Below are 27,783 nucleotides of genomic sequence, written 5' to 3' on the forward strand. Positions count from 1 at the left end.
TATATTGGCAAAGGTGCTTGGCAAAAAAAAAGAAAAGAACATTATTGTTGATGCTGTTTGGAGAAAGTTGCACATTCCCATGTTGTGCTGGTTTTTACTATTATAGTTGGTTTGGTTTATGGGGGTTTAACGTCCCAAAGCGACTCAGGCTATGAGAGACGCCGCAGTGAAGGGCTCCGGAAATTTCGACCACCTGGGGAAATTTCGACCACAAAAACGAAGTGTTCAAATTTGTCCTCAACTTTTGCATCCGGAAATGAGTTTCAGGTGAGCTGCCACAGATTTGGGTACTTACTGGAGGATTGGCATTGGCAAGGCTAGAGTTTAAGATGCTTTTGCTTTTTAAACGGAGGAACCCATGCTGCAGATAAAGCTGGTTATGCAATGGCTGATGGTAGTCCAAGCCTAGGTATTAACAGCTCTGAGTATTTTGCCGAATGAAGCAATGCGCTTCATCAAGAGAGAAATGTGATTGCTTCATGTGGTATTCAGTATGTGGCAGCGCATTGTATGCTTGCTGTTTCCTTTGCAGTAGAGATAATATATGGGGCTATTTTGTATGGAATGGCAGCAGGAGTAAAATTGAGTACAGCCATATCTGCCACTAGGCAATTCACAGTGACTGCTTTCGCATGCATGGACAGGAATTTTCTTGAGAGCGATGCTTAGTGCTTGCAGGGGTGCCGTAATGCTAGACGTGCCACTGTAGTTCAACTAGAAAGTTTTTTTTGATGTCATATGTTCACTTGCATTAAAAGGACACTCAGGACAAATTTAAATTGGCTTTTATCGATAGGCTACGGCATTCTAACAACAAAGAGTGGCAGGAGAGTTTTTAAATTCGGTTCTCTAAGCCATAACCGCATCTTTTTCTGCCGGGCAAACTTTAACTTACCCAGAAAGAGCCAGAGAGCCAATTTTTATCGAGCACAATAACTGCATGGAGTTGGTTCCTAGAGTCCCTTCTAAGGTGCATTAAAGGAACACTAGGACAAATTGGAATTGGCCTTTTTCGATGGATTTCCGCATTCTAATCAAAAAAAGATTGCCCTCACCAAGAACAGAGCTTTTACTATGCAGAAAAGACCGAGAAGCGAAATACAGTGTGTCTTGTTAATATGAACACTTAGGTGTCTGGGCAAAACTGGCCATAAAACAAGTCATAATTATGAACCATAAAGAAAAGAAAAAATTTTCCGAAAGAAAAAAACACTTTATGATTAAGATCTGTTTTTGTGCACATTGTCGACAGTGAAGTGTATATTAGACAAAGCTTTGGGAGCTCCAAGAGCATTATCCTACTTGCCGTAATCATTAAAATAATTCAGTGCAGTTGGAAGCACGTATTGAGAGTATTCACGCAACGCCATGGCCGCCATTTTGGTGTATGGTGCGCAGCTTCATCAGTACACCCTGTAGCAGGTGACGATACCGTGGCAATAACAGGGCTATTAGCCATGCACACTGTCATTTGGCAGCCCTCTGTGAACGTCAAAATGGCGACCACCGTGGCTGCAGCAAGGCATGCCACCTAAGTGGTCCATGAGACACGTGGTGGCATCCCATGGTGTCACACCTATCGCCTACTATGGCTGTTCACATCCCATGTACTGCTTGTACATAGCTGTATGTACATAGCTGTATAGCTAGTACATAGCTGTATGTAGTACTTAATAACGGGAGCCATATTAACGATACAGGACTGTACAGGCGTCGCCATCATTGCCCGATTTCACAAGTAAGTGTATCGGCTCAGTTCTTTGGGCGTGGTTCGCAAAGGCTAAGCTACACTGGCACTCACTTCAAAACTCTGATCATGAAGTCTGTTTTGGTGTAGGCATTATGAGTTTTAATCTAGTAGCTAGAAAATTTTAAATTCCATTTTCTCATCAATAAATGCGTCTTTTGCTGCTGGACAAATACCAGCATACCCAGAAAGAGCTATCAAATCGATTTTTGTTGACAACAAAAAACTACAAAGCAGAGTTGTTTGTAGTACCCTTTAAAAAGTATTTCTTCAGTGTTCGTGTTGAAAAAGTTTCAAAATATTTCGTAAGTGTGTGACTGTACTGAATAGCACATGCTTTCAAAATAACAGTCCAGCTATCTATTTCCCGGCCATGTGATTTGCGATTGCCATTAGCTGACATTTTCAGTGCTTGCTATGTAAAAGCAGTTCTTAACAATACTCTGCAGTAGAGAAAAGTGTTAATTCCTTGCAATTAAGGATGGATTCATTATCAAAATTATCAAACTTGAGAGTGGGAAGGGAGACTTGGAAATGAAATATAGTGTTGTGGTCAGTCATTTAGATTCTGTCTTCCACTTCTTCCTGAAAGCCAGTTTGTTGGCATTCTTTTTTGTACTCACTCAGTCCAACGCTTCAGAAAAATGACTGCTTACGAATTCATTCATGAGCCTTTCTTAAAAAACATGCAAATGAGAATTCCAAGGCTGGCACATTTGTCAACTACAAAATGCATTCAGAGTCTGTTGCGTTTTTCTAGCTCAACCCCAGTGATGTGATTGCTGCGCACTTGCGCCAAACTGCGCCAAAAAGTAAAGCCTGCTGCATACTGCTAGAGTATTTCAAATGCGAGTAATCTGCGAAATATCAATGCCTAAGGTCACTATTTCCATCAGAACAAAATTCTCGGGTGCCGCGCATAATCCTACCGTAAAATTCCGAACAAGCGCCCCCGCCCATGCAAGGGCCCCCCCCCCCCTAACTTAATAATAATAGTAATAATAATAATTGGTTTTTGGGGAAAGGGAATGGTGCAGTATCTGTCTCATATATATCGTTGGACACCTGAACTGGACACCTGAACTGAAGGGAAGGGATAAAAAGGAGGGAGTGAAAGAAGAAAGGAAGAAAGGGGCGCCGTAGTGGTAGTGGAGGGCTCCGGAATAATTTCGACCACCTGGGGATCTTTAACGTGCACTGAAATCGCACAGCACACGGGCGCCTTAGCGTTTTTCCTCCATAAAGACGCAGCCGCCGCGGTCGGGTTCGAACCCGGGAACTCCGGATCAGTAGTCGAGCGCCCTAACCACTGAGCCACCGCGGCGGGGCCCTAACTTCACTGTTAATTTCAAATTCCCGTGCTCTTCCGGGAAAGCGACCCCCGCCCCGCTTCCCATCCGCCGCTCCGCGCTTTTATCACACACTGCGTCCAGGCAACACTGGCCTGCCCTATCCAATCCAATCCTGCTTTTCAAGCCATTCGCAATTTCACATGCTCGTTCGCCACGCGCCATTTGTCGACTTGTTTTGGCGTTGTCAGGTCGGCAATGCATTCGTACAAGTGGCGAAGAAAATTGAGGTTATACAATGGCATCGAGAAAACGGAAGGAACGTGCGCCAAACGGCTCGAGACTTCAAGCTCAACCGGAAATGGATACGGGAATGGGACAAAAATTTCGAGAACTTGCTACGGGAAAGCAAAACTTCGAAGAAAGTTGAGTAAAGACGCGCCACTGTTTAGTGAATACGTGGACGATGCGCTGTTCGAGTTCTTCGAGCAGGAAAGAAAGGCAGGACATTTTAAATCCATGTGCACTGCGCTCTTTTCTTTTTCTTGTGGGAAAATGTCGCCACCATCTTAAATTTTAGCACCGTTCCAGGATAGCGCCCACTCCCTACTTTGCCAGTAATTTCGACTTGAGGGGGTGGGGGTGCTTGCTCGGAATTTTATGGTATATATATACGCGGGTGCGCATCGTGCATGCTGGCCAGGCCTGTTGTCAGCCAGTTGGGAAAATGGAAGCAAAACAGGCCTGCAACATGCAGGGATTTCTAGTCAGCTTGTGGTAGGGAGGGAAATATGCATGACACAAACTTTCACAAACAGTGCCACTGTCGACTTTCACGTCCTTCCTTAACTGAAGTGCAGAAATGGCATGCTACCACGAAGTGCTCAGTGGGTGCTGTTTTTGCGGTTCGCTTTGTTGTCTCGTCAAAAAGAGGTGGTGAAGCCATGTGTATCATGTATGTGTCCACCATGAGAAAGCCAACTTTAAGGGACACTGAGGACAATACCCAATTATTGTTCCCAGTAAAAATTAATTCTGTGGCTCTTTCTGCCTATGCATTCTCCCGGGAGCACCTAACCTAACCTAACCTAACCTAACCTAACCTAACCTAACCTAACCTAACCTAACCTAACCTAACCTAACCTAACCTAACCTAACCTAACCTAACCTAACCTAACCTAACCTAACCTAACCTAACCTAACCTAACCTAACCTAACCTAACCTAACCTAACCTAACCTAACCTAACCTAACCTAACCTAACCTAACCTAACCTAACCTAACCTAACCTAACCTAACCTAACCTAACCTAACCTAACCTAACCTAACCTAACCTAACCTAACCTAACCTAACCTAACCTAACCTAACCTAACCTAACCTAACCTAACCTAACCTAACCTAACCTAACCTAACCTAACCTAACCTAACCTAACCTAACCTAACCTAACCTAACCTAACCTAACCTAACCTAACCTAACCTAACCTAACCTAACCTAACCTAACCTAACCTAACCTAACCTAACCTAACCTAACCTAACCTAACCTAACCTAACCTAACCTAACCTAACCTAACCTAACCTAACCTAACCTAACCTAACCTAACCTAACCTAACCTAACCTAACCTAACCTAACCTAACCTAACCTAACCTAACCTAACCTAACCTAACCTAACCTAACCTAACCTAACCTAACCTAACCTAACCTAACCTAACCTAACCTAACCTAACCTAACCTAACCTAACCTAACCTAACCTAACCTAACCTAACCTAACCTAACCTAACCTAACCTAACCTAACCTAACCTAACCTAACCTAACCTAACCTAACCTAACCTAACCTAACCTAACCTAACCTAACCTAACCTAACCTAACCTAACCTAACCTAACCTAACCTAACCTAACCTAACCTAACCTAACCTAACCTAACCTAACCTAACCTAACCTAACCTAACCTAACCTAACCTAACCTAACCTAACCTAACCTAACCTAACCTAACCTAACCTAACCTAACCTAACCTAACCTAACCTAACCTAACCTAACCTAACCTAACCTAACCTAACCTAACCTAACCTAACCTAACCTAACCTAACCTAACCTAACCTAACCTAACCTAACCTAACCTAACCTAACCTAACCTAACCTAACCTAACCTAACCTAACCTAACCTAACCTAACCTAACCTAACCTAACCTAACCTAACCTAACCTAACCTAACCTAACCTAACCTAACCTAACCTAACCTAACCTAACCTAACCTAACCTAACCTAACCTAACCTAACCTAACCTAACCTAACCTAACCTAACCTAACCTAACCTAACCTAACCTAACCTAACCTAACCTAACCTAACCTAACCTAACCTAACCTAACCTAACCTAACCTAACCTAACCTAACCTAACCTAACCTAACCTAACCTAACCTAACCTAACCTAACCTAACCTAACCTAACCTAACCTAACCTAACCTAACCTAACCTAACCTAACCTAACCTAACCTAACCTAACCTAACCTAACCTAACCTAACCTAACCTAACCTAACCTAACCTAACCTAACCTAACCTAACCTAACCTAACCTAACCTAACCTAACCTAACCTAACCTAACCTAACCTAACCTAACCTAACCTAACCTAACCTAACCTAACCTAACCTAACCTAACCTAACCTAACCTAACCTAACCTAACCTAACCTAACCTAACCTAACCTAACCTAACCTAACCTAACCTAACCTAACCTAACCTAACCTAACCTAACCTAACCTAACCTAACCTAACCTAACCTAACCTAACCTAACCTAACCTAACCTAACCTAACCTAACCTAACCTAACCTAACCTAACCTAACCTAACCTAACCTAACCTAACCTAACCTAACCTAACCTAACCTAACCTAACCTAACCTAACCTAACCTAACCTAACCTAACCTAACCTAACCTAACCTAACCTAACCTAACCTAACCTAACCTAACCTAACCTAACCTAACCTAACCTAACCTAACCTAACCTAACCTAACCTAACCTAACCTAACCTAACCTAACCTAACCTAACCTAACCTAACCTAACCTAACCTAACCTAACCTAACCTAACCTAACCTAACCTAACCTAACCTAACCTAACCTAACCTAACCTAACCTAACCTAACCTAACCTAACCTAACCTAACCTAACCTAACCTAACCTAACCTAACCTAACCTAACCTAACCTAACCTAACCTAACCTAACCTAACCTAACCTAACCTAACCTAACCTAACCTAACCTAACCTAACCTAACCTAACCTAACCTAACCTAACCTAACCTAACCTAACCTAACCTAACCTAACCTAACCTAACCTAACCTAACCTAACCTAACCTAACCTAACCTAACCTAACCTAACCTAACCTAACCTAACCTAACCTAACCTAACCTAACCTAACCTAACCGGAGCATTTTGGCGGGCTTCCGCCAGTCCAGGATAGTTTTTCACTCACGAACTGTCTCCCTGCTGCACAGTTCCCATTCTGCAGTCGTATTCTGCAGCAGGGAACTTAATTTCTGCATCATAGCTTATTATTCGCCTCGCAGGCAGCTTCATTTGAGCAAGAAAAATGCACGACGCACGCAAAGCTCTACATTTGTGATGCTGCAATCCAAACTTTCAAGAATATGACTGGATTGGATGTGGCAGCAGTGCGCGCTTCGTTTTGCTGCTGCATTCTGTACAGTTGTTGTGAGATGTGATTCTACTCATAGGATAACATTTTAAAAATAGTTTTAGCATAGCGTGATCCGTGTTCTGCTACCGTGAACCACTTCTGGGAGAGCTATCTGCGGATGTGCAGATGGTCCTGAGGAGCGCACACGTGCCACTGCACTTCCCCATAGAAGATTATTGTGCTGCACTAAAACTCTCTAATGACTTGATTGCTTTTCTCTTTTATATGTCGATTTTCTTTTCTAACGTATTTACGAGAACGGCAAAAGATGACACCCGGTGGGACATAATTTTTTCCTGTATATTCAAATATTCAGGCGAAATAATCAGAAAAAGACCAAAACTTATACATCGGAAAACTCGGTATATATCGGTGCCAAATGCTCACTTTTCTGCGCCAGAAAGCACTTTTGGCTGCTCCAAAAGCTGCTCCAAAGTGACTTCGGCCAATCACATCACTGCAACCCGCAACTGCTGAGTAACACAGCATCACACAGCTTCAGTTTAGTTAGTCCCAAGGGATCACGATGACACTTCTACTTAGTTGTAACTTGTTGGCACCCCATCACATATCACCTGTGGCTAAAGCAACCATTGGTCCAATCTCAGACTGACAGGAATAAATTGTCACCATTGCAGGATGGGTTTGACTGATGGCTGTTAGAACTGCTGCTAAGGAAAATAGTTGTGATGCTCCTTTTTCTTCCTGCTTAACTTTGCTATGCAAAGGTTGTGCAAAGAGTGTTATTGTGTGCAACATCATTTGGATTGCTTGGCCATGCTGAGTGCAGTTGCCACTCTTATTGGCCATTGCTACTCGTCAATCACATTACTGGCTTTGCACTGTTTTGGTTTTAGGGTATCCGTTTGTGCAGTCTAAATTATAATTGAAGGAGGCTCTGTTGCCGACTACAGAACATATTGTGGCTGGATTTCTGCGGAGCGAAGAAATAGCGACTGGAGCAGGCTAACAGGAATGGGTTGTCACCTGAGCAGGTTAACTGAGAATGGCAGTTGTAGGTTTAGGGTAATGTGGTATTTACTCTCGCCACGTTGGACACAGGGGAGGTTCCTAACAAGCGGCTGCGGCAGGTGCGGTCGCGCCTGTCCTCGGAGCCACTGTGCAGCGTGTGCTCTCAGGCGTTGCTTGAGAGCCGCCGCAGCCCACCGGCGCAGCTCATATCGTGTTCCCAGTGCGACACCTGTGGTGAGTGTTAGCCCCTCTTGCAAATTTCTCTGGCTGGGTTTCGAGGAACAGTGTGAGGGAAAAAAAAAATTATCACTCTTGTCACTGAGAGTGGGCTCTAAATGTCGCATGTTTTATCTCTCACTGGCTGAGACACTTTCCACTGACCTTGTGGCAACTTGTGTCAACTTGTGGCACTGAACTTGTTGGCAACGGCATGCTCATCTGTTGTCGCTGCTTCTGGTCTATCTGAAAGAAGGCTCATAAAAATTTCTGCTTGCCTCATCCATTTCTTATCGACATTTTGAACATACGGTCACGGTCGCAGTAAAATGGAGAGCGCTTTTGCAATGAAACTCCTGTTGCGCTTTACCTATTGATAAGTTACACTTTTCACATACACTGGTAAGTGCTGCTGGTTCACTCAGGCATAAACGGAAGAATAGTTAGCACACCGAACTGTGCTCCATATTATTCTAGCTGCAGTGGTACGGTGTACACTCGCTGTAGCAATATATGATATACACACCTCTACAAGCATCTGAGTAAAGGACAGATTAAACATTGCACACCTCTCCATATCTTGGAGACAGTGGCTCGACCAACTTTGATTACATCCAGTGGTGAGTATACACAGGACCAGTGAAAGCTTTGTGCCTGTTTCAACAAGAATCTTTGATTGATCATTGCTTTGTTAGGCCTAATTGCCCTGACAATGTGGTTGGTGAAGGGGTTGGATTTTTAAAGACCAACACGCCATACAGGGTAGTGTTCATCCTGGTGCATATGTGAGGCGCAATCCTACCTGCTGAAGGTGGCATTGTGCAAAGCACAGTGGGTCAAAGCTGGTGGCCAGTGCTCCATAGATGTTTTTGATTGTACAGTAGAACTTTGTTAATTTAACCCCCCGTTAATTCGTAAATCCGAATGACTCGGACTGCTGGCAGGGCCCCGCCATCGCCCATGTAAGTGTGTGGCAGATGCTTGTTCAAACGTGGCAGCGCTCATACCTGTTAATTCAGTCAGGTTCCTGACGGGGGATCGTGTCGAGATATGACCTGCTAAGCAAGCATTTGTTCAAATATCTCTTGTCAAGCCTGAATTACATTATGCGGTTTTGCCCGCACACCTATGGCATGTGTCCAGCGACAGACACGGCTACGTTGGAAAGTCCCCTTCACTGAAAAGTAGTGGGTTTCGTTTTCTTATATTTGAGCTTCATTGCAGCCCACGGCGAAAGTAGCCTGGCTGTGCATGAGCCTCCCAGCTGAGCTCAGTTTTGCACAATTTTTGATGCTGACTGAAATATTACTGGTCTTTTCATTTTTTGTTTTCATTTTCTGATATAGGTATATTTCTCTTGCTTCCATCTCTGTGGTATTGTTTTTCTTATGTACCGAAGCTGCACGCTTGTCCTGTGGAGTTCACAGTTTGTGCAGTGGAGCCTTCTCATTGGCAACGATGCCGCTTATGAAGAGGCTCCAGTGCTGTGCTGCTGCATTGCACCGTGAAAGAGGGTGCAGTGTGTTTGCATTTTAGAGCAAATCTGCGTCGACATCCACCACTGTGAAAAATCGTCATTGCTGCTCACTTTTCATCTCAGAAATTGACTATCACACAGGTTTTTGTCATATAAATTTATTGTGACCTAAACAGTTTCTGGGAGCTTTGTGAGGACCGTTTGTTAATTTGGACCCTTGGATATTTGACCATCTTTTTTCAAGTACCGCAGTTTCCTCTGACACGTTCCTCAATGATTTTAGTGTCACCCACTGCATTTCATGGAAAGGAATGGATGCTTTCATTACCACTGTATGGCATGCTTTGTCCGAAGAGCAGGTCATGGTCGTGCACCCAGCACACTGCCAATTTGTTTAATGAAGTGCTCTTGTGTGGCACATGCTCTAAGGCATACTGCGCATCGCTAGGTATTCTGCTGAAAATACAGTAAAACCTCGATAATTCGGACTCTGAAGTCTAAATCGCAGATAATCCTATAGTTTCTAATGTAAATTTAACTGGATAATTGGAAGCGGTGGCTTGTGCCAGCCAGGTTAATTTGAAGATCTTGGGTGCTATGTTTGAATGCCCGATCCCAATTTCACTACAATCCGGTGAAGCAGCGTCTCCTCAGAGCCGAGAGACAGTGCCGTAGAGCAATGTCAATGCTTGATATGCGAAGTTCCCCAGCTCCGGTATCCCCAGTTTAAAAAGAGCTATGGTACGGCTTGCCGCCAAGTTGCACACCTGATAAGAAAAAGTGCTTCACTGCATTGTAGCCATGGATGCGGGTAGCAACATCAGTGTGCGTCTGGCAACGCGATCATTGTTGCTGCACACCCGCAACGGGTTGGTGGCACAAAATGGCGCCCTGCGCCATTTCATTGAGTGGTGTGCCATATCTTGGGGGTTAGGATTACCGGCATCTCTTATTACAGTACTCTTGTATATAAGATCTTCAGAAAACGACCATATAAAATTGGGGGGTCGGACAACCACAAACAAAGCCAACCCATTTGCGAGGACTAAGAGAGTATTGGACAAATGGCGGGCAGTACACGCCCGTTTTGGTGCCCGCTCCCAGTAGGAAGCATGGCTCCATGCATTAAAAAAATTAGCCAATTTGTATGCAAATTGGTTCTGCTAAAGATAATTCGAATTGTGCGCTGTTTACCTGGCTCGTTTGTGCTGGTGGTCGCTTCCTCCGATGAGTGGCAGGCAATGCGGGAACAAATTTTCGATGATTTTCGGGTTGTGTGTAGCTTGCACCACGCCAGAACCCAAAGCTACAGGCCTGAAACCCCTTTCACATGGGCATGTTCAAAGGCTGTGGAGTCGAGAGCCTATGAGATTTTCAGTTCCTATCGAAACTCGAAGCAGTTGGGCTACTGTTACACGGCAAACTTAGATCACCCTGGACAGTTTCCATTATCTCTCACCAAGATGATGTGGTGCCACCATTGCCTCCAATAATTTTGCAGGCATGCTAGCAAAGGCTAGCAATCAGCTTACAAGTTTAACCTGAGAAGGTTAAAAACAAAATATTTAATCGTTATAGTAAGATTAATCGCTCTTAAAAAAAAACTTTGTTGTCTTGGACAAGCTGTATTAGCATTCATGCACTTTTGAGGACACTGGTGTTGGTTGTTAATGTTATTTATCGCTGGCAACAATGGTACTATGCATGCTGCAGTGTCACTTGGGGGACTCTTTTTTTCTGCAAAAATAAGTTGTATATTATTTTGAAGTTGCATATTTTTCAAAAGTGATAGTGCCCTGATTGTTTTTCCCTGCGCATTGCTGTGGGTGCTGCGCGTCTGAGAATGCACACAGCTGTTGCTCGAAGGCCTTCGAAACCTCAACAAAGTTCCACATTGGTCTGTTGACTCAATGGCCATTGAAACCAGCCGCGTAGCAGCGCTCAATTTCCTTTGAGTCGATAGACTATCGGTTCAATGGCCTTCGAAATGTCTTGTGTGACAAGGGTATTACAGGACCATTCGCAGTTTGGTTTGCTGCTAATAGGCAGCACGCATGTGTGGAAGGCAGGGTGGAGCACCGTTTTTTTTTGTTTTTTTTTCCACTTTTGATATTCATTGGCCTCGGACTGCTGGCCTGGTGACCGCATCGTTACGCGTTTATTGCTTTCAGTTGTGCACACGCCGCAATGCCATTTTGCAGGAAACTAGAAAACAAATGCGGCAGCGGGACAAAGTCGGAGGGTGTATGTGTCAGCTTGAATTTGGAGTCAACTTTAATTTGGCCAGTAAGGGTTTGGAGGGTAGACTTTCTCCCTGTGTTTTGTGGTTTATCACAAAGTTCATCCAGTACAATAGCATGTTCCCGCAGCCACATTTCTTCTCTGGGTGCCCATTTTTTTGCGGTCCCAATGGCTTCGAAATAACAGTCGTAGTGTACTTCAATATATTAATGCTGCCAGTAAATGGGAACAGTAGTACACGTGCACAACATTCTTGTACTTCATTGTGGGATTTTATGGGATGACATTTCACATCTTTTAACATAGTATACCATATAGAGTAGAATCTTGTTGATACAAACCTCACTGGGTCGCAAAAAAATTCGTATGCAGAAACACTGGAAGTGCGTTAACGTACGTTTGTTTACGACTGGCGGGATTTTTTATGGCAGTGCAGCCACAATTGTGTGACCCTTGTTTTCAACCCACGTAAAACACGCACACACAGAAATATTAGACACCGTGGTTCGTAGTGTCTTCTCTCTCTCTGTCCCTGTGTTTTTATGTACGCTGGAAAGATGAGCCATTGTGTTAAAAGCCGCGAACTAACCCAGCTGTCTACTCTTAGCCACAGCTCACTACCCATGGCACGTAGAGTGCAACTGGCAGTCACGGCTTTTGAAATGTGCATGCCCACGCTCATCTGCGAAGTCAGCAGATACATTTAGCGTAGCTCTGTCGCAACCGCTACCATGTGCCTTCAGTGTGCATGCACTGATTACCCTGAGGGCGCTAGATGGTGCCACGTGCCGGCCAGCTGCACACAGTCTTGCTGCGCCGAAACCTATCAGCGCATGCACACTGGCGGTGTACAGTAAGCTGTAGCAGTTCGTGCTGTGCTAAATGTCTAGCTATGGACAGGTGCATGCCGCACAACTAGCGACCGCGACGTCAGCGATGTACAGGCAGCGCTTAGGGCTCGAGGGTGCGGTCGCGACTCACAAGATTATATCATCCATAGTTGCGTGGGGGTGTTCAAAACATCCAAAATTCTGCACATTGTACTCAATGCACTCCGGCCAGGGATTTTACGGATTTGTATTGTGCCAAAGTTCGTATCAGCCGTGTTCGTATCATTGAGTGAGATTCGACTGTATTGCCGCATATAAGTCGACTTCGAGAATAAGTCAACCCCCCTACTTGTAGCCCTCGTTGGCCAAAAAACAACTTGACTCCAAGTATAGGTTGCCGTCGCCCCGCTGCCCAGGGTAGCCAAAGCAGGAAGATGCATGTCTACGGTGTTTCCCGTGGGATGGCATTGTGGCGCATGCAAAGCTCAAGCAACAGACACATACTAACAGCACAATTACGAGGTCATTGGTCAGTGTCCAACAAGGATGAAAGGTGACAGAATGGCGCATCTTCTTGCCTTCCACACTTGCTCGGGAAAACGTCTGCCAGCGCAGGTGAGCTGGGCAAAGAGTGCACATTTAATTTTCGTTAATGCAGCTTATTTGCAAAATTAACGATTTTCATGCATGAAGCTTCATGCGTACTGACAGTAATGAGTACTGGCGCTCGGCGGGTACCGCGCACATGCCAGCTGAATCTACCTTAGACTGTTCAGTAAGTCAACCCCCTAATTTTGAATGGACATTTGTGTAAAAAAGAAAGAAAAAAAGTCAGCTTATACATGGCAGTATATGGTAATATTAAACCAAGTTATAAAATAAGTGTCATTAAGTACTCCATGCAAACCAGAACTTGTGCTTTTGGTTTTCAGCACACCCGTTCTGCCTGGGTCTATCAGAGGAAGCGGCCAAGGTAGTCACCACGTATGACTGGAAGTGCCATAGGTGCAGAGTATGTGAAACATGCCACCAGCCTGAATCCACCAATGTGAGTACAGTTGAATCATAGGTTTAATCCCTGCCGCGGTGACCGCGTTTCAATGGAGGCAAAACGTAAGGCATATGTGTACTGTGCGCTGTGAGTAAACATTAAAGAACCCCAGGTGATCGAAATTGATTCAGAGCCCCCGACTACAGTGTTCCTCATAGCCCGTGTCGCTTTGTTGCATTACACCCAACATACTGTTTACCATTTTTGCTTATTCGTATTGCATACAGAACGAAAAATCAACAATTTTGTTATGATGTAGCAATGCTACGGCCAGTGATATGTTGGCTTCTTCTTGTTTTGGCTCTGAAAGCATTGAGCTAATTATTTTCTTGAAAGCACATGTAGTGTAATGGCTAGTTAACGCACATGGTTATTGCTTGTTGATCAACACACCTGCAGCAAGATACGTGGATGCTGTTTTGTTGGCAGCATAGTTCTCGTGCTGCTGTTGATACCTGCTGCAAGGGTAATATGATGATATACAGTATATAAGCGAGGATTGAAGTTATTGACTGCTTGGAGGTTAATGTTAAGTTGTTATTAATATATACTGATTGATGACTAATATTGGTGGTACTTATGATTGTAATAATTGGGGCTGTTTATGCTGTTTTCTTTCTTAGGCCCTTTTTGTACTGTGCAAGAACTGTGATCGCTGCTTCCACCAGAGCTGCCTACCTTCTCAAGCAGTCAGTAGGTCATACCTAGGTGAGTGTTAATTGCGAAGCACGCTGACGGTTGATCTCATACTTCAGGAAGCCTGCATTCAGCAAAAAGCTTTTAGGCCGTCACAAGACATCTCACCATAGTCTGGCAGCCTTTGAATTATGGGCTCTCTGTTGCTGCACTCAAATCCAGTTTTGATAAGTTAGCTGTGATGACATAGTCATGACTGTATTTTGCACCAGTGCTACATTTTCTGAGTGAAAGAAAATGCTTGCATAGTACTTCCACATGGCCTTTGCTGAATGTAAGTAATCATGTAGTATGCACCTGTTTGCTTAGCTAGCTTAATTTGTCATCTCTGTCTACTGAAAGTACCGTGCTACTACTGAATCTAGCAGAATCGCTGCACTTCGTGTTGCTGTGAAGCTAGATTCCAGGTCGCGTGCATTCAAAGTGGTGCTATGTTGCTGCAACTAGAACTGCAAAACATTCTCGCCGGGTCTGCCGTTCGTGCTTTGAGTTTATGACTGTATTTGCTCGACCTTCAGCATTTGCTGACTACAGTGGCTGGAAATTAGTTTCTGCGGCGCCAGTTTTGGAATTTGGGCAATTAATCGCGCACTGTTTATTCACGATGTGACCCGCATGAGTAGCAGACAGTTATTAGATATGAAAAACTGCAAGTCATGTTCGTTTTGCTTGCAGTGCAGCCTGCCAGTTTTGCTATCGAGTTGCAGCACAAGATAGGGTGGCCACCTAACTACAACACCGAACAGGCAGCGCAATTATATCGCGGCACAGAAGAATTCAGTTGCAAACATCATGCACACAGCGTTCCACAAAGAAAAGTGGACTTTGACGCATTTGACATCATGCAAAAACATTATCCATACAAGCCGGGTGCCTCACGTCGTACTTGACGCTGCGTGAGCTAGCATGAAACGACCCCAGACGTAGTGCACTAGTCACGACCACACTTGTGCCATCTGGTAGTGTGGCCTCAGTGGATACCTCTTATAGTAAGCTGTCTTATGGTGCAAAAGTTACCTGAAAAAATGCGAACTATGAAAATTTCTTCTGAATAACCTAATTTGCACCCGAATTTGAGCTCGAAAAATGCTGCCCGATTTTTAACCCTCGAATTCCGGAAAAAATAAAACCTGAAAACAAAGGGCCCTTTTCATATCTGATGAGAGATGTTAAGCCCCACAAAAGGAAAAAAAAAAATCTGTTATACCTCCCCCCACTGTCATTTTGGCTGTGCATTAATAATTGCATTGATAGATTTAATTCGTGTCATGCTATCAGAGTAATGTATATGCATTTTTTGGAGTGGTATTGTTTCATATATTTGTTCAAGCACCCCAGATGTGATTTCTATTGTTTGAGCTTCATTTGATCTTCATTTTTTTATCCACTGTTGAAGGCTATTCAATCCAGTTTTGATTCATGCTCTGTTTTTGCTTTCATTACTGTTCTGTTTTGTTTGTTTTTAAATTCAGCTTCAGTATAAGTTTGACATTAGCTCGACAAACCCTCAGTAAGAATTCTTTTTAGGTGAGCATCGAAATGAATGTTTCTTCATCTTTGAGGCTTCTAAGAAAGATGTGTCGCTTTCCTTTGTAGCGATATGGCCATACTCAGGTGGATGTTAATGAGTATTCCCATTGTTGAAATTTACCCCACCTCTGGGAATTGCCTAAATGCATTGAATTAGTACTTCAGGCTTGTGAGCAGGAAGCCAGCAATAAAGAGTTATTTACTCTCGTGACCTAGTCTTTATTACAATTAGTATTGAACTAGAGTGGATTGTTATTAATTCCAGCTCACTTAATTCAGACAGCTGGTTCATTTGAACTGGTGCTTTCATCCAGGCAATGTCGAGAGTATTAAAGAAAGGCTCCCATTTATTTGAGCTCTGCGGGATTCGAAAAATTTTTGGTCTCCTTTCAGAGAAGTTAGAACTATTGAGAGTTGGACTGCAATGCTTCAAAACTGTCGTGATGCTCTCAGGAGCCTCAGTGTAGGTTGTGTCTCTCACATTTGCTTTGTATCCTTTCTGTATGCCCAGAAAAGTGTTCCCGTTGTACCGAGACAAGTGCTGAGCAAGCGATGACCAATGGCACTGCTCCAGAAGCTGCAGAGAAAGAAAAGGACTGCACTGACGACCCACACCCGTCAACACCAAAACGACTAAGAATGACAAGGCATGCACAGCGTGGCAACCTCCAAAATGTATGTCAGCCTAATGCTTTAGTCAGTATACCAGGAATGTCATGTGGTTATCACTATTCTCAAATGTAGCTGTGGCAGAGCCACTGGGAGCAGGTTTCCAGTTTGTGTTATGCAGTCAAACCTTGATATAGTGAACAGGTAAAAAATCACAAAATAGTTAGATGTAGCCAAATTCATAATGTAAAATTTTGTGAAAAACGCACACAAGAGATGAACAGTTCAGTCAGTGAAGGGATGCAACTTAGTTGATCCTTCCTAAAGAAACTGGGAGGCCTTTTCCGAAGTTTTAGTGCCATTTCGAAGATGCTCGTAGCAATTCTGGAGGTGGCAAAAAACCGAGTGGCGGTTAAATTGGGTTCCCCGCACAGCACCATCAGCATGCAATGATGGCAGGCCATGTGCCAGCTAGGATGGCTTCCTCACATTGCAGCGTGTCTTGTGGAAAATGGTGCATTGGTAGTGAAACCTGTTGCCGTTTTCACTGCTTTTGTGGTGGCAGTTGTGAGCTCAAAATGATCACCGCAAGACTTCAACCGACCTTCTCGCTAATTCTGGGGCCCTTTCGACAGCAGGTGTGAAGAAGTATTGGCACTTGGCTACCAACCCTCCATTCTGCTATATCTGCTGTGACGCTATTGGTGAATGCAAGATAAAAGCAGAAACATTGGCTCAAACTCTTGCCACACCACCACCAGTCACGTGTGTAGTGCGAGAAAGCCTACCTCCTGTCATCGGAGTGGTCATCGCTTGGCACTGAGGAGTTTTGTATATCCATTTTATGGCCACTGAATTCGATATGTAAAGTAAAAGTTACTTGTTTTGTTAAAAATATTTAGGAAGTGTTCAGTGCAGCCAGTAATTCATAATGCTCAAGAAAACGAAGCAAATGCCTGGGCAAGTGGTGTACATTGTCTGTGGTTAGTGAAGCTAGCACCAAGTAGTGCCTGCTGGCGCACTTCTCAAGAATCAGGGGACCGTTGGAAGCTTGATTCTTGTTAGCAAAACTCCTCTTGCAGGTTATGATTTAGTTATGTTAAGTGCAGTGGTTCTGCAAAATTAACATGTGCTACCATATAAAATGTTCACTTTGTCATTTGTGGCTGCTTGCTGTCTGACTTTGCAGAAATACAGTCGAATCTGATTATAACGATACGGTTCATAATGAAATAATGGATATAACAAAGAAATAAAGATTTCTCTTGGAAACTATGTCAACACAGGCTATAACGAAGCTACAGCTACAATGAAGTAATCACCGGGTCCCTTCAACTTTGCTATAACGAGGAACTGTATATTTTTATACGTTCCCTAGTTTGAGTCCCGTATCAGAATAACTTCACTGAAATAATGAAAGAATTCTAAAGCCAAGGAGTTCTACAATCCAAGCCAAACCAAGAAGTGGCTACAGATCACTCTGAAGTAAAGGCTATACTGGGATATTGGTCGCTGAATACTGGACTTACAACTTTGCAGTTACAGTAAAAGCTCATTCATTTGAACTTCAAGGGACTGGAAAAAATGTTCGAATTATCGTGAAGTTCGAATTATCAAGTGACCCCCGAAATAACTGTGTAATTGCTGGTGGCGAGGTAAATTAATTTGGTGAGAGCCTGGGTAATAGTTGCCTGATTCTGAGATGAGAACAGTGCACCAGTGACTGTTTTTCACGTTTCCATAAATGCTTTATTGCGGGCATACTTTATTGCGGAGCAGGACAGCTCCAAAGTCGTGAGGGCCTCCTGCATCCTTCTCAATATAATGCGGTGGACCTTCATCGCTGCCACGTCACACCCATCATAAGCAGAACTGTCATGTGCTAGGAAGCTTCACCACGTGAACAGCGAGCAGCACATGATGAACATGTAGTTTTTGTGCACTGGAAGAATAAAACCACACGGACGCAAGCAAAAGAAAAGGCGCCAAAGCGCAGAGAAAAAGAAATAAAAGGGGGGGGAAAGAGAACACCAGCAACGCGCCAATCAATGTTTGCGGGCTGGCCCGAAGCTCATAAAGCCGCAACCGAAACTAAGCGGATGGAGTGTTCTTGGATACGGTGCTGCCCGTTCATCGTCACACCTGTTGTCGCGTGCATGTTGGAGGAGCGTGAGTGACTATGCAGCATGGAATTCAGGTTTTGAGTACGGATATTCCGGCAGTCTCGTGCTGTGCCGGTCATCGCTGGACGCGGCCTCCTTTCGAGAGCTTGTTCGAATTAACCGTTGCAAGACCCCCTCCCTCCTTTTAGCGTCTGTATTGGCGAGCATCTTATGCCATAGACTTATATGGGCATTGGCCGAGACCAAGCTGGCAGTTCGAATTATGCGGATTCCCGATTTAACGGGGGTCGAATTATCGAGCTTTTACAATACCAATTTTACCAGTGCCAAGCCACATGCTCAGAGGTCTAATACTTTTTTTCTTTTTTTTTTGCTGTGGGCTAGGTTGGTTCTTTATAAGTGCAGCCTTGGTAATGTTAGCAAAGTGTTTAGTAGAGTTAAGTAAAATAGCAGCCCTCCTGTATGTGCAACAGGTATGCAGACAGTTGCCAGCAAATGGCAATGCCGCATTGCAAAGAATAATGTCTTGTTAGAAGTCACGACCACTTTTGCCAGAGGCAGTATTGTGAGCACTTGGTCATTGAGGATGTTCTAGCAGGGCATTATACAAGCAGACAAGTGTTGTGCATCTGTCTGATGATTTCTGGCTGGCATTGTTTAGTAGATATGCTGGAAGAGATTTTCTTCCAAAACGCTGAGATGGGTTTCATTGGCGGTGGTGCTGATGTCGTGAGTGCTTTGGCAAATTTTGATGCAAGAGAGCGCTTTGTAAAAGGTGTTATAAAGGGAGTACTTGCCATTACAGTTGCCTTCATAATAGTTTAAACTGATGGCTAGCGACGAAGTCATACTTTCTCATGTGAAAGAAGCTTTGACAGCACTTTTTGTCACCTCTGCAGCAGAACCAGTGTCAGAATGAGCCAATGCACCAGGATGTAGTGGCGCCCTGCACACCACAGAAGACCTCCAGCCCACACAGCCCTGGTGTCAAGGTGTCCGATGCCAAGACCAACGGTGATGTGACACCCCCGAGACGAGGGCGACAGAAAGGTTTGTGCCAGTTTGCGGGCCTTTGGCGTTTTTGACACGATCCTTTCCCATATATCGTTCAGGCAGAGGCTGCCGTATAGGTAAGCCATGTACTTTTTAGTTGACTGAAAAACACCAATAAACATCGGCAGAAAAAAAAGAAGAAAGATATGGAATTGGTTAAAACGAAAAAGCACTGATTTCTGGGCTGCATTGAAGGGAGCTGACGATTTAGAATTTTTTCTACTCCTTTCCTTCCCACACTACATTAATGCTGAAGCTGAACTTGGAAGAGTAGTGCTGATGTTTTAAATCCACATCCTTGAGAATATTGCTGCAAGGTTTCGGTCCCTCCTTCAAAGAGTGCAGTGGGCTTGGCAGTGAGCAGCTAAACGCAGGCAGCCAGCTAAATTCTAGGAAAGCTTTTATCATTAGCAGCAAATTTTACTCGTCACTGCATGGAACCTTTTTGTTTTTATCTGCGGCTAAGACAGCTCAGAGTTGGCCAAGCTCATGGGCAAAAGGATTATGTCTGGGCGGAAAGTACTGGATCACGGCTCTCTTGGAGAGCTTCCAAGAACTGTGGTGTAAGTTCTAGGCTGTGTATCATTCATTAGGTCGCATTGTTTATGTAGTTATCAGTTGGCCCCCCCATAATGATTTCCTATCATGCACTCTCCAGTTTTGTGAAGCATTATTACTAGCACCCAATTTTGTGTGTTTTTCAAGTTCGCTGGTGCTGTTGTAGAGAGGAGACGAGAGCTGAAAGCACTTGGGTTAACTCTAGAATATTTGCAAAAACTTCTAAGAATGGCCTTTCTATACCAGACCGCTGCCTCATTACTCGAGATTATGATGACGATTTAGTAAAGAGAGGAGCCTCGCCTATGTGGTCTCTTTTTGGTGTGAAACTTGTTGTCCTGCTAAAGAAATGGAATCAGGCACCAGCAGCTGGTCATTGAAGCATGGAGATCCTAATGAGCATATTAGATGAGGACGTAAAAATGTAGCTCGCAGCATCTTTAGAGCTCTCTACAGAGTGCTCACACAAGTTGCTCAAAACATCCTGTGAAACACCCGCTATGACTTGCAGTTCACAGGTGACCCCTAGATAAGTGTGCGAATTGTTAATCTTTGTGGAAAACTTAGTTCCTAGAAGAATTCGTGCACTACAAATTTACCTGCACACTTTTAGTGCAGGACAAATGCAGCCTCGCAAAACTTTAACCAAAGGTCCAAACCTGCCGCCTTATAGGGTCAACGCTGTTGCTGTAACTTCATGATCTTGGGAGCTACATGCAAGGAACTAGCCTTTAATGTCTCAAGCATCTTTTAACATCTCAAGTTCTAATGTTGAACAAACGTTTCTAAAGTGGGTGCTTCTCGGTACATGCATGCTAACAAAAGCAGCAAGTCAACAAGGTTAACAGTCGTGCAAACTGAGCCTTCGATCTGATGACCAGCTCGAAATTCGACAAGGGACAGAAAGAAAAGACATGTGCACTGTTCTTCCGGTCCCTTGTCGAATTTCGCGCTGGTCGTCAGAATGAACCCAGTATAGCGAACTTCTCAGCCTTCGACGGTTGCACGGTTCGGCACGCTACTGACGAGCGCTTGAAATCGGATAAAAAATTAGATGACAATTGAAATTAGATAGGTGAAACGGCAGCTATTTCAAGTACCATGATGAGAAAGCTGCCGCCGCGAAGTGCTTTGATCAGCCTTAACTTCGATATAGTGAACTAGAATGTTTCTGGTGGCACGGCCGCCTCCGCCGGCGTGGGCCTCGAGCGGTAGAAAGATGCGGCGGTGCTGTAGTCGACCGGACTTGAAAGCGCATCAGCTTTCGGGCCATCTTGCAGCAGCGCGACAGCGCACTACGATCGTCTTGCCGTGCACAAAGCAGCTGCAGCTGCTTTATGCACAGCATTTTAGCAGCGAGAATTACCTGCCACCACGAAATAATGAAAGACTAGGAAGAAAACAAAACTATACCTTTCCTTGCAGCAACACGTTGCATGTGTGCAAAGATATTTTTATGGTGTATCGCCTCTGTTTGCACTTTAATTGTGGAATTAAACTATAATTTACATTAAGAAATAGCCGGAGACAGTATTATATAAAGACCCAAGCTTTTAAAATTGCTTCATGGTATCACGGGCGGTTGCATTTAGGATGCATGTAGCAAAAACGAGGCAGCGTTGCTTAACTTATATTATTCAGTGTCTCTACCGCCAAGCAAAACGTGGGAGAAAAAGTAGATGCATTCTATATAATCTGCATCTGGCTGTATTTGGTGCAGTTTAGCATTTTTATAAAGATTTACACAATTAAGATTTCGATGAATACGGAAAGCGTTTGTGAGATATACTAGTGTTAGCCACAAACACGTACCCCACGATTTTCGCGGACTCTGAGGTTGTTGACCGCAAGATAAGCTCCTCGCACATCAATATGCTTATTATAGTAAATTTTCAAACTGGCAATGCATTTCTATAAAACTTTTCTTCACCTGTGTCGTTATTTACTTTCCAATGGCTAAAAAAATGTTTTCCGCATACGCCATATACACATGCAGTTCAATTGAAGATGCAGCTCACGCCGAGACAAACAAAAAATTAGGATGCTGCATGCTGGGATAATGGCACATGCCGGGGCAATCTCCAGAAGGAGCATGCTTTCACAGGGTGCGAATTACCTTCTAGTGTAACACATGGGGCAGTACAAAAAGGCAGGCGAGACTATCGCTGTATCTTCGCTCCTTAGCACTCGTTCCGTGTAGCGTTTTGTGCTGCCACATTTGTGCTGTGCTAAGATCAATAATCAGCCTTTAACTATGAGCCAAACAGCTCTAAAGGAAGGAAAATGCTTTCACATAATATCCGAAATTATTGCTTCTGGCGGCTCTTTTATTCATCCTGCACGTCGGCATTCATTGCGATTTACATCACTTTATGATGCTAATGTAGTTTCGTTCTTTTTTTTCTTTTGCAGTATATTTAGAAGACAATCTCACTCCGCATTGTATCGCATGCACACAGGCCTTCTTGCTTTGTTGTTTTATTTACTGCAATTTTTCTTAGGATGTCATATCTTTCAACATTCTCAACGTTTCATTTGTTGCGTTCGGCGTACAAGGAAAGCCCAGGAATGCATTCGGCGCCAAGTATTTAGATGCAATTTAGGAGGGTAGATGTGTAGGCCAGTTGGTGAGACATCAGGAGGCTGCCCTGTGTCGTCATCTCCGTCTGTCCTATGTCTGCTGCGGTATATAGCCTCCTGATTTAGATGCATGTGTCTGCGGAGGTGGGCGACAGACGAACTTCGTCTGCTCCCTCGAAGGCTTCGCTTCAGCGTCGTTTGTGTGTGTGTGTCCGTTCCTGCAGTAGACGGTTAGCGCTTTCCGCCGCGGCGGCCGCATTTCGATGGAGCCGAAATGCTAGAGGCCCGTGTGCTGTGCGATATCAGTGCACGTTAAAAGAACCCCACGGGGTTAAAATTATCTGGACCCCTCCACTACAGCATCCCTCATAGCCTGAGTCGCTTTGAAGCGGTAAATTGCATAAACCTAACCAGTGGCGCACCTGGTGGTGCAAGAATGCATGCTCATATCCCGCACCTCATGCTGGCCCATGCTGAGAACGGCAGGGGTAGGAAACTTCGGATGGTTTCAGTTACTTCAGCGCACCTATTGAATGATTCCTGCACACGCTCATAGCGCAGTAGGCAACGGTGGTGGCTGAATTGTCTGAGGCATCAGGATACAAAGGTGCTCATTTTCGCCGGCAGTGGTTTGAACCCTGCTCGAAGGTGAAATTTTTTCTGCTGGATACCGTTGTCGTGACAACGATACGGTGCTACAGTTTCCTTCCTTCCTGCATTTATGGGAGAAATTGGTGCTGATGTCTGTAGTGGCTGGACAATGGTGTATATGAAAGTTTCCTATCCCAGATAATGTGCCTCCCTCCGGAGCAGCGCAACACACACCGTTGAAAGGTTGGCCTACACAAAGACCCATCACAGAAGTTGCAGGTTTCGTGTCCTCTGATTGGTATATGGTGGCATGCTATGTGCCACTTCCGATGCGTGTGTGGTGCCCTCGCTGCCATCTTTTGGCTTTCATATATTGGACAACTCGGGTCATAGCCTTCTCTGGCGGTGGTACGAGCGCGTGATCACGCCTGCGCTGTGCAGTCAAGTGACCATATGCTGCTCAAATGAGGACAGAGAAATTGTGACATCAAGTGCAGCACGTCCGAAATTTCAGCTTCCGAAAAATCTATCGGCAACATTTTTATTTAAAACAGTAGCATATAGATTCGCATGGTAAGGGCTTGAGACTGTGATGCCCTAGTGCACTTTGGCTTGCTGCTGTTGGAACATTGGCTAACGCAAGTTTGAAAGCATTTATGTATTTGTTTCATCTTTTTATTTAAGTTGCCTTGGTGAACTCTGCAAACCACGTGTTTTGGCGTGTGCTGTTGAGCTGTAATGGGTGGTGTCTTTCTTTTATTATTACTATGTTTCAGGTCACAAAATTGTTTGCTTCGATGTGAAAATACTCGCTTTGCTTCGAAACTGTTGAAACAAAAGAACTGTTCACTTCATATTCGCTTTGAACTGAAAATTCACTACTTGCACATCATGGCAGAAACAGCGCTGACACAGGACAAAGCAAGAACACAACTCAGGCGCTGCACAAGCAGCGTTGTACAGAGGGAAGCGTTGTGGAGAGCGGGAAGACCGACTTAAGTAAAAGGGCCCGATGCAGAAGAAATGAAGCTCAGAAGGGTAGAGGGTTGGGCTTGTTGGTTAAGATCATGGTAGAAGCAGTGCTGACACAGGACGAAGCAAGAACACAACACAGGCGCTGGGTCTGTGTCAACAATGCCTACTAAATCATTTTTTTTTTGCACATCGCACTCTGAATGCTGGCCGGAATGATTGTTATGTTTATTAAGGGTCAATACACTGTGCGTGGTTCTATGTCTAGAAATAAAAGAACAAGAAACTTTTCTTTCATAAGAATTTTTTTTTTTTTTTTTCAAAAGTTCTCTCACCCTGCCATCACTGTTTTGAAGGGATGTTAGTAGTTAGTGTAAACAAAACTGCTGTGTGTTCATCATTGCATTAGACTGAAGGGCTGAATCTTGTGCATTTGACCTTATTTGTGTTGTTTTCTGTTTTTGTTGAGTCTGTTTTTTTGTTCGGACGCCTCAAGCATGAAAGTGTGCACTGTTGCGTGCAGGTAAAACAGGCAGCAAGGATTCTGTCGCCGAGCTGCCGGCGGTAACAATCCCTGAGAGCACTCCACGGCGCCGTGCCACTAAGGGTCGCCTGCCAGTCAAGAACGGCAGGGGAGGTGCACGAAGCATTCTGCGTGAAATGCCTGCTGCCAACGGCCAGTCTCCCAGGGAAGGGGATGAACCCCACTGCACCCTCGCTGGGTGTGATTCCAAAGGTCAGTAGTAGTAGATAATATGTGTGATTTTGCTTTGGATAGATGACTGCTTACTAGTACCATGTGTAGTGATAATGGCATGCTAGAAGTCATAACAAGCATTCAAAGCATTTAGGTACCTTGAAGCACAATGTCAATCATAATTCAAAAGTTTTCTTCTGTATCACTCACTCACATCTTATCGAATGTCAGAGCAGTGCAAAAATATTGCTTCGTACAGCATTAAGAGATGGCATCGCCTCTAACTTTAACGAAAATATCCTGTGTACTTGCAGTGTATAATGGAATTTCGAAATGCACACACTGCATTTTGTGGTTATGGCAGAATACCATAAAGCAAATCTACACCATCTGGGACTCCTTTAACCTCCTACAAAATGTCAGCAGGCCGAAGTTATCTAGTTCTTTTCATGTGAAACTGTGGCCCCCAATGTCAATAATCAAATGTGTCATTCTTGTGCTGTTTTACAGAACACAATTGGATGCGAGGGTTCTCTGCAAGTTTAGTGGCATGCTGCTAGTTTGCAGTGCATTTGAGCTGTTATTTTAGTACTGTAAACTCCAAATGTATTGTGGCTGCCGTTATAGCCGGCAGTAAAGTAGTTGTGCTTTGTTGCCGCATTGTTGGTCACCAACTTAGTTTAAGCCAGCATGAAACACTAATTGCAACTATGGGATAAAAACCAACTCCAAGCACTAGTGGTAGCCACCTCTGGATTCTGTGCTCTATAATCTAACCTTGAGCATTGAAAAAAAAGAAGAAAAAAGTGGCAAATCACTAAATCTGCCTGTGGCGTGCTTTAACTTGTCTGGCATATATACCTTAGACTTACAAAAACATTGCATGCAGGTCTGTTAGTTGAAGGTTCTCTGAAGGAAGGGTCATGGAACAGGGAGAGTGATCCATTTTTGTTATGTGTGGGCAGTTGTGCTGCCTGAAGAACTAGTACAATATTTTGCGTAGCTGTAGCTCCCCCCCCTCAGTTTGGCATTCCACGAGGTGTATCTGTCTTCTTGTGGACCGCCACTGTTTGCCCAGGCCACCTGAGTGGCAGGTTTCCATCGCACGCCACGCTCGAGTGCTGTCCACTGTACCACAACACCACGGCTGCAGACTGTGAGGTATGTGCCATATTGGCATGCTTCCCTGCTGTGCGTCCCATGAGGGACCCTAATAGTTGTAGTGCGTTAACAGCTAGAGCGCATTAACAGTTGTAGGATAGCATCCATCTTTGCAATATTGTGCTTCTTTTAATGGAATTGTGCGATTAGCAAGGAAGATTTGCAGTTCCTTAATGGCAGATCATCTTCAGAGTCAATGAGTTTTGAATAGGCCCTATCACAAATGCAAAGAAATTTCATTCTCTGTTTGCATTGTGTGGAAAACAGTGAAAAGTGTATTGCTTGTCATGATTTCATTACACGAAGAAACACTGCTAGCACTTATCTTTTTACATGCTAAACAAAACAAGACTCTTGGTTAAATTTGTATGCATGTCAGAGAACAGTGGTTATAAACTAAGCATGATGTGAAAAATTTTTCTACAGAGTAATGTCCCGTAAACAGAGTCTAATTTAAGTTCTCGAACTTCTTAGTGCATGTGGAAACACTAATATGTCCCTTTGGCCGTTTCAGAAGTCCTAGAAGGCATACAATGTCACTGTAAGTTTGGTGCTTGAAGCTGAAGCTTTCAGAAGCAATGTATATTATAAGAGATGTGTTTCCTGCATTGCTGTGATTTTTTTTTCTGTGCTTGTCTTAATGCCAAGGTATTCTTTGACTGTTAGTGTTTGTACCCGTTCTTTTTGGGTGCTTGTCATTTGTACTGTTCCCAAGTAGATGCAATGTATTGGTAGTGACGTTTGGTCTTTTAGCTCTTTGTACTTCTAGCTCTTTGCACCATGTGTGCAATGGAAAGTGTATTGCAAGTCGAATTTGTCATTTTTGATTTTACTAATTAGGTTTGTGTAAGCAAAACAGTAAGGGGTTTCTTTCCAGCATCTGTGACTGAAAACAGTGATTTAATAATAATAATAATTGGTTTTGGGGGGAAAGGAAATGGCACAGTATCTGTCTCATATATCGTTGGACACCTGAACCGCTCCGTAAGGGAAGGGTAAAGGAGGGAGTGAAAGAAGAGAGGAAGAGAGAGGTGCCGTAGTGGAGGGCTCCGGAATAATTTCGACCACCTGGGGATCTTTAATGTGCACTGACATCGCACAGCACACGGGCGCCTTAGCGTTTTTCCTCCATAAAAACGCAGCCGCCGCGGTCGGGTTCGAACCCGGGAACTCCGGATCAGTAGTCGTGATTTCAGGAAACTGATTTATTTCTATTTGATTGATTGTGTGCATTATTAGTGTTTGGTGATGTTAGCTGGCGTCTCTCTTTTTGTTTTCCTGATCCTACTCATTACTGAGGTATTCTTGAGTTACAGCATTATTTAGCTGACGGGAGTTGAGCTCTGTGTGCCTCGTTACAAGTGAATTTTTTTTTTTTTTGCTTGAGTCCTTTCCGCAGGGCCCCAGAGGCAGTAAATATGCTGTGCTAGTGTAACGCTGTGTAGTTGCTTACAGTGTTGCAGTTACAGCATCAACTACTTGCATTTGTAAAAGTGAATTGAAGTGAACTTTATTAGTGAATATTAGGGAAGAGGAAGCCTCAGTTCACAATTTGCAATCGGGGTTATCTGGGTGTTGGTGCAGCCAAATGCTTTTCTGGCAGCTGCTGACTGTGCGACACAGTAATACACGTTAAAAGCACCTTATGTGTGTATCTTATTCAGAAGAAATTTGTAGAGAGTTTAGTG

General features: G+C 44.0%; 1 protein-coding gene across 7 annotated transcripts in view; it reads left to right on the forward strand.

The window, feature by feature from the left end:
* The window catches only part of LOC144093509 (histone acetyltransferase KAT7-like), a 53,868-nt gene that overhangs the window by 3,376 nt on the left and 22,709 nt on the right, over nucleotides 1-27,783 (forward strand). For 5 of the 7 annotated variants that reach the window (XM_077626971.1, XM_077626966.1, XM_077626969.1 and 2 more), the window contains exons 4-10: nucleotides 7,801-7,944; nucleotides 13,407-13,522; nucleotides 14,149-14,233; nucleotides 16,263-16,426; nucleotides 19,383-19,533; nucleotides 24,761-24,973; nucleotides 26,013-26,095. In XM_077626971.1, coding sequence (XP_077483097.1) covers nucleotides 7,801-7,944; nucleotides 13,407-13,522; nucleotides 14,149-14,233; nucleotides 16,263-16,426; nucleotides 19,383-19,533; nucleotides 24,761-24,973; nucleotides 26,013-26,095 — 956 coding nt within the window. The remainder of the gene's footprint in view (nucleotides 1-7,800; nucleotides 7,945-13,406; nucleotides 13,523-14,148; nucleotides 14,234-16,262; nucleotides 16,427-19,382; nucleotides 19,534-24,760; nucleotides 24,974-26,012; nucleotides 26,096-27,783) is intronic. The other 2 variants (XM_077626973.1, XM_077626972.1) reach the window with 2 other exon arrangements.

The sequence above is a fragment of the Amblyomma americanum genome, chromosome 6 (genome assembly GCF_052857255.1).
Source record: "Amblyomma americanum isolate KBUSLIRL-KWMA chromosome 6, ASM5285725v1, whole genome shotgun sequence".
Classification (NCBI taxonomy): domain Eukaryota; kingdom Metazoa; phylum Arthropoda; class Arachnida; order Ixodida; family Ixodidae; genus Amblyomma; species Amblyomma americanum.